General features: G+C 40.6%; 1 protein-coding gene across 1 annotated transcript; it reads right to left on the bottom strand.

Annotated features, from left to right (window-relative positions):
• Positions 1-498: 498 nt before the first annotated feature.
• Positions 499-3900, bottom strand: LOC142288262 (ubiquitin-conjugating enzyme E2 S-like). The gene is made up of 2 exons (XM_075333499.1): positions 3713-3900; positions 499-1000 (listed from the first exon to the last, which is right to left on the bottom strand). Exons 1-2 carry the CDS (start codon positions 3869-3871, stop codon positions 707-709), a joined length of 453 nt encoding a protein of 150 aa, XP_075189614.1. The 5' UTR covers positions 3872-3900; the 3' UTR covers positions 499-706.
• Between the last annotated feature and the right edge of the window lie 3291 nt (positions 3901-7191).

Genomic DNA, 7191 nt, shown 5'->3' with positions numbered 1-7191 from the left:
TGGAAGGAAAACAGCATGTGAGGCTCCAGCCCTGTACCAGCAATAGGTACCTCAACCTTACAACACCATCCAGGGGTGAGAAGGGAGCATGCTGGGGACACTATATGTGTCCTCTTTTCTTCCATCCGAAACAGTCAGCAGCTACTGCTGACTAAAATCTGTGGAGCTATGCATGGAATGTCTGACCTCCTTCGCACACAAAGCTAAAACTGGAGAACCCGTGATACCACGGGGGGGTATAGCCAGAGGGGGAGGGGCCTTGCACTTTTAATGTAGTGCTTTGTGTGGCCTCCAGAGGGCAGTAGCTATACCCCAATCGTCTGGGTCTCCCAATAGAGCGCTGAAGAAAATTAGTTTCCCAACCATAAAATGGAAAATAACTTAGTTTATGAAAATTAACCATTTTAACATGGCAAACAAAATGTGCCCATCCCCTCATTAACCAAAATCTCGGTTCATATGGAATGCTCAAAATAAAAGATTTCAAATCAAATTCGATCTCTTTATGAAAAAATGTATTTTAATAGACGTATAATTTAAATAACTTAGATTGGAAAAAACTAACAAAAGCAGGCTTTAAAAAAGAAAAAAAAAAAAAGGGGGAAAAAAACAATATGGATTTATTACATCCCCTAAAACGTCTTGCACGGTCCCTCCCTACCTGGTCTAAAAGTTCACTCCACCTCAACCCTACCGAGACTTCCACCTAAAGTCGCCTCAAAGCCCGCTTTTTGTCTGTTTTCTTTTTTGCTGCCAGTTTCTTGTCACGGTCTCCAGCATGTTTCTTCGCCATGGGCCCGTCCCCAACAGCCACTGCCATCGATGCTGACGAGCAGGGGTCTGTGACATCTTTGCCCCTTAAAGATGAGCTCTGGGCATGAATTTCTGTCATTAGTCTTGCACGGGATGCGTATTCTTCATAGTTCTCCAGTAAAAGACGACCAGCCTCTTCATTCAGCGCTGATTCAGGGTTCGGATGAATCATTAAACACTTTATGGTCTTGGGGGGAGAACAAAGAAAAAACAGAAAAAAAAACAGAATTGTAAGAAAAATAACTGGTACATCAAGATCAATCATCTGCATTATTAGTCGCAATTTTTTTTCACAACTTGGCAGGTTTTGCAACAAAAGTGTTTTACATGAGTTGTCTAGAGAAAACACTTTGAATCCTCACCTTGAAACCTGCTGGGGTTGGTTTGCAAGTATTTGGTAACTCTGCTTTGCAAACTTTAAAAATTTGGCCTGGCTGGCAGAAGAGTTAGAAAAGATGAATGAATACACATCAGAACTCCCACTTTAGTGATAGGGCTGCAGCGAGGTTAGCACACATTGTTCTACTAAACCAAACCTACAGCACCGTGAAAACCCCAAATGTCATGGAAGTTTTGTTCAGTATAATTGCACAAGGGTCCATTTCTGCTAAATACAGAAGCTAAAACGCAGCAGGGGGACAGATGTGAGAGCCTGCACCTTGTGTCAGCAACATGACAAGGACAATATTGTCTTCACTGAAAACAGATTTGACTAATTGAAATTAAATGATCAGTACAGGAGGAGAGAAAAGCAGATTTTTCACAATATGAAGTTTATTTTCATGTAATTTTAATGAAAATTACTTTAACCCCTTCATAAGGCTATTTGTTTTTTTTCATCTTATTCCAAGAGCAATTACTTTTAATTTTCCATCCTCAGCCTTGTGAGGCTCGTTTTCTGCGGTAGAAGTTCTACTTTTAATGACAATTCATTGTACTATATGATAAGCTGGAAAGCAGGAATAAATTCCAATTGCATTAAAACTGCAAATAAGTAATTTCACAATTGTTTATTTGGGGCTTTTATTTACCATGCTCACAATACTGATTCTCCAGGTCAGAGTGATTATGCAGACCACCAAGTATAGTTCTTATTTAGGTGGTGAAAATTGTTGGCAAGTTTGGAAAAAAAATGTTTTGCTTGTGTCGCCATTGTCGAATATTTTCAATTTTCGGGTTCTGGGGCGATGTGAGGGCTTATTTTTTGCTCCCAAATGTTTTTACTGATACCATTTAGGGGTACATATAATGTTTTGGTCACCTCTTATGTAGTTTTATTGCAATGGTCATTCTGCCATTTTTTAATCTCATTAATTTTTATTAATTTTATGTATTGATAGATCAAACTTTCACAAATGCAATACCAAATGTGTATTTTTATTGTTTTATTCTTAATGGGGGAAAAAAGGAGAGTGATTTGAGCTTTCATTTTTTAAAAAACGTAACAGTATCTAATAGTCTCCTTAGGGGGATGGAAACTGATCGTCTGATCAAAGTCCCTATCTATAAATGTCAGCTAAACCCTGGCTTTCACGGAAATATCGTAATGACAGGCAAGGGGCCTTAAGCATTTCTGCTGATCACAGCGGTACTGCAGCACACCTCTGATCAGGAGCAGCGATCAGAAACTCCAGGCACAAAGTCCCCTAGAGGGACTAGTAAAGTCAATAAAAAAAGGTAATTTTTGTAAAATAAAATTTATATATATATATATATATATATATATATATATATATATATATATATATATATATATATATTATATATACACACACACACACACACATCGCTCTCTCTCTCTCTATATATACATCTATATATATATATATATATATATATATATATATATATATATATATATATATATATATATATATATATATATATATATATATATGCGCATACAAAAGCTAATTTGGTATAGCAGAGTTCAGAAATGCCCAATCAAAATATAAAATTGATTGGAGTTTTTTTTACTACACTGTCTACCAAACACCAAAGTTTTTGGGTTTATTTTGTCGCTGCAATACTGCACTAAGATGCCATAGCAGGAAATCAAAAGATCATTCATGGAAAAATTGATTCAAGAAGCTCAAGTTGCAAAAAAAATAAGCCATCAGTGAGCCCCAGATCCCAAAAAATGAGAACGCTGAGTCTCTGAAAATGGTGACAAAAGCCAATTTAGGTTTGCAAGTGTCTGAAATTTTTTCACCACTTAGATAATTTAAACTATACATGTATGCTATCTATGAACTTGTACTGACCTGAATCATATTGAGAGGCCAGTTTCACCATATTGTGAACACTTTACATAAACTCTAAAGTAAAGTGTGCAATTGCACTTTTTTTTCCAAATTCACCACTTATTTTTTTCCCATTTTCAAGTACAATATGGAGCAGAGTGAATGGTGTTCAAAAAAGTACAACTCATCCCGCAAAAAACAAGCAGTCATATGGCTGTGTTGACGAAAAAAAAAAAAAGTTATGGCTCTTGGAAGGAGGAGGAAAAAAAGAAAAAAAAAAAAATTGCCCAGTGCAGAGTCCCTTCCCCTTCCACCCCACAGCTGATAAAGGCATATAATGAATGATTAAATCAGCCATCATGTCGGAAAATTACGTGCTTGGTCTGTGAGCCCGCATTAATGTAAGGAAACCAATATATGACGTGCCCGTGTGTCATGTCAGTAAATGGATTAAGAAAATATGTCTCCAGATGACAGTTTATAAACTTTATATCTGAATATGAACATTCCGTTGGGAAGTAATCAACTATATTTTTACTTATAAGATATAATCTAACTAATAAAACACATTACAGTTGTAATTACATTCTCATTAGAAAGCAAACCTGTCTAATCCTGACAAAAATCACTCTTGGTAGACGAAAATTTGTTCTTACCAGTAACACATGTCTAATGCCAAGCTCTGCTTTCCAGTCTTTCTTTAAAACATTTACACAGATTTCTCCATTGTTGCTAACATTGGGGTGAAATATTTTGGTAAGGAAGTATCCTTTCGGAGGGGCGGCTGGAAAATCTTTGCCCAAGATTAACTTCATTCTGAAAATACCCCCTGAATATGGAGTTCCCTCTGCAAAAAAACAAAACAAAAAACAAGGTTTGACAGTAAGGTTGTGTTCACATGTTGCGCTATTGAGTTTGATACATTTTTCAGTGAAGATTCGTCACTAAACCTGAAGGGATTCCTGATGCCAGCAAAGTCTATGAGAATCCTAAAGTCTCCTACACACATTGCTTATTTGTGACTTGCAGATCTGGTGCATAAAATAATCTGCAGCATGTCAGTTAATCATTTTTTCACCATTAACTACAATGAAGCTAGTCTAAAACGCTATAAAAATGTACAGGTATAAAAATGATTGCATTTTTGTATGCATTTTAAGCCCGCAGTGACTGCTACAGAGATAACCTACTTGACCTCCATGTCAATATGTGTGTTAAATGCCCCAAGGGAGTCCCTAGAGCACATTCATATAATTCTCCTGCATTAGTTAACAGGTAGTGTTAAGCGAGCCACTGATCGGTACTCGATCGAACATTGGGATGCTGGGATGTGTCATCAACACAGGCTCACTGCATGAAGTGTGCAGCCCCCCCAGGGAGAGCCATTCGTAGTCTGACTGGCTCTCACTGGGGTATTTCCCTTAAGCATACTGATCCTGCTGGTTACTGGGATGTGAGATCCACCACCCCAGACCTTTACTTTGATATGTCCCCGATAAACCCTGTATACCCTACTACGGGAAATGCATTGGGTCAACCTTTTGGGGAACTCAATTTTTGAATCTCTTTGCCAGATAACTAAAAACAATGATGTATATGGCATATTGGTGGAACTGTGTTTTTCTATCCTTAGAGGATATTTTTCATTTTGATGTGTGCACTGTTTAGTGCAGGGTGTGACTTAGGGATTGTTGGGGTTTCCAGTCGGTGAATGGGGGTGCCACAACCCTAGGGCGTCATTGCTAGGTAGGGATATACTCAGGGGCCACTAGGGTGAGCTTATCTCCTACCTAGATATTTTGTATACTATAACTATTAAAAGTAATTACTTTTTCCCTATCACTCACTATATAAAGAGCTTGTGTTTGGTTTCTTTAGCTTTTAAATATAGTCAAGGTTATTTTTCATAAAAAAAAAGTTTTTTTTCTCTGTCTACAGTCACTGGGGTTGAAATAATGTTTTTGGGTGTAGTGCATGGAAAAAACAAACCCGCCCCATGTTTATGGCTGGCGGTATGTGGGCGGAGAGTCAAACTGCCCAATAATTAACTTCCATTATACTTGTTACTCACATTGAGCACTTTTAGAGCATCTGACCTGCTGTAGTTCTGAGCACCCGAGCATTTAGGGCTCACCCATGTCTAGCTGCAGGTGTTTTAAATATCTTATAATGGTTATGTGTGGTCATTTGATTTTACCCCTAGGTCTGTTCGCTTGTTTGGACTAGCTTAGTTCTGCCTTTATGAGACTCTCATACTTCACACCTTGGAGCAATTTTACATCCAGCGCGCGCGCACCAACCCACCCCCGCCCCAACCCGCGCGCAAACCCACGCCCCCGCACGCGCGCAAACCCACGCACACAAACGCCTATGCGCGCGCACGCAAACCCACGCACGCAAACAAACACCCCCGCGCGCACGCAAACCCGCACACATACCCGAAACACCCCCGCACACATACCCGAAACACCCCCGCACACATACCCGAAACACCCCCGCACACATACCCGAAACACCCCCGCACACATACCCGAAACACCCCCGCACACATACCCGAAACACCCCCGCACACATACCCGAAACACCCCCGCACACATACCCGAAACACCCCCGCACACATACCCGAAACACCCCCGCACACATACCCAAACACCCCCGCACACATACCCAAACACCCCCGCACACATACCGAAACACCCCCGCACACATACCGAAACACCCCCGCACACATACCGAAACACCCCCGCACACATACCGAAACACCCCTGCACACATACCGAAACACCCCCCGCACATACCGAAACACCCCCCGCACACATACCGAAACACCCCCCGCACACATACCGAAACACCCCCCGCACACATACCGAAACACCCCCCGCACACATACCGAAACACACCCGCACACATACCGAAACACACCCGCACACATACACAAACCGAAACCTACCCGCACACATACACAAACCGAAACACACCCGCACACATACACAAACCGAAACCTACCCGCACACATACACAAACCGAAACATACCCGCACACATACACAAACCGAAACATACCCGCACACATACACAAACCGAAACATACCCGCACACATACACAAACCGAAATATACCCGCACACATACACACACCCGCGCACACAAACCAAAACAAATCCATGCAGACGCTGCAGTTTTTTCTGCACACAAACTGCAACCAAAACTGCACCTTGTCAGAGCCTGTAAAAAAACGCTTGTAATGTAGGTGTTTTTGATGCACTATTGATGCATTTCTTATGACAAAATGCACCAAAAACGCATGAAAAATGCACCAAATTGACAGAATGCGTTTTTTGTGACAAATGTTGACGAAAAGGCTAGAAGAATGAACATGAACAAACTTTAGACAAAAAAACGCTGACAAGCACATAGCAAATCTGACTTCTCAGACTTTGCTGGGAAGTCAAATGTCACAAAGTTCTGACAACAAAACTGCACCAAAAAAGTGACAAAAACGCAGCGTGCACATGTAGCCTAAAAATACGAACCCACAGCTACCCCAGATATGGCGCATCACAGCAGAGCTAATTTTGGAACTTTGCCACTGCAACTCAATTGGGAAGAGCTGAGGCCAAAGTAATGGCTTTTGGGGTTGATTTCAGCTGTGTAGTGTCAGCTGGCATCACAGTGTTAGTAATGGAGGCATCTGTCAGACAACCCCATTGCTATCCCAGTAAGTAAAAATAAATAGTTTAAATAACCATCCCCCCACTTTCCCTGATTCATCATTCTATTTAAAAAACAACCAAAACCCCCAAACTGGAAAAAAAAAACCATGCAGGTCCGACATAAGCCAGGGAAATCCGACTAAGGCCCTGTGCGTTTTACCCGCTTTTTGCGGCAGAAATTTGAGAAAATGGTTGTAACCTTTCTGCAGACATTCCCCAGCAAAACCTATGGAAAACAAATTAGCTGTGCGCACACTTTTTTCAAGAAAATTCTTTCTGTAGATTTTCTTGAGAAAAAAATGAGCATGTCACTTTTCTGCAGCTAACAGTTATTCACTCCATTGACTAATGTAATCATGAAATACTGCAGGGAATAACGCAGGTAGCAAATTATGTGAGTTTCATTGCTTTTTCCTGCGTTATT

This window comes from Anomaloglossus baeobatrachus, unplaced genomic scaffold, assembly GCF_048569485.1.
Source record: "Anomaloglossus baeobatrachus isolate aAnoBae1 unplaced genomic scaffold, aAnoBae1.hap1 Scaffold_806, whole genome shotgun sequence".
In the NCBI taxonomy this organism is placed as follows: domain Eukaryota; kingdom Metazoa; phylum Chordata; class Amphibia; order Anura; family Aromobatidae; genus Anomaloglossus; species Anomaloglossus baeobatrachus.
The sequence above is the reverse complement of the archived record's forward strand: the minus strand, read 5'-3'. Positions and strand labels throughout refer to the sequence as shown.

Coding starts and splice junctions, on each gene's coding strand:
- LOC142288262 (XM_075333499.1), bottom strand. CDS start 3,871: ATGAAGTTAATCTTGGGCAAAGATTTTCCAGCCGCCCCTCCGAAAGGA. Junction 1,001..3,712: donor GCATTAGACATGTGTTACTG/GTAAGAACAAAT, acceptor TCTCCCCCCAAG/ACCATAAAGTGTTTAATGAT.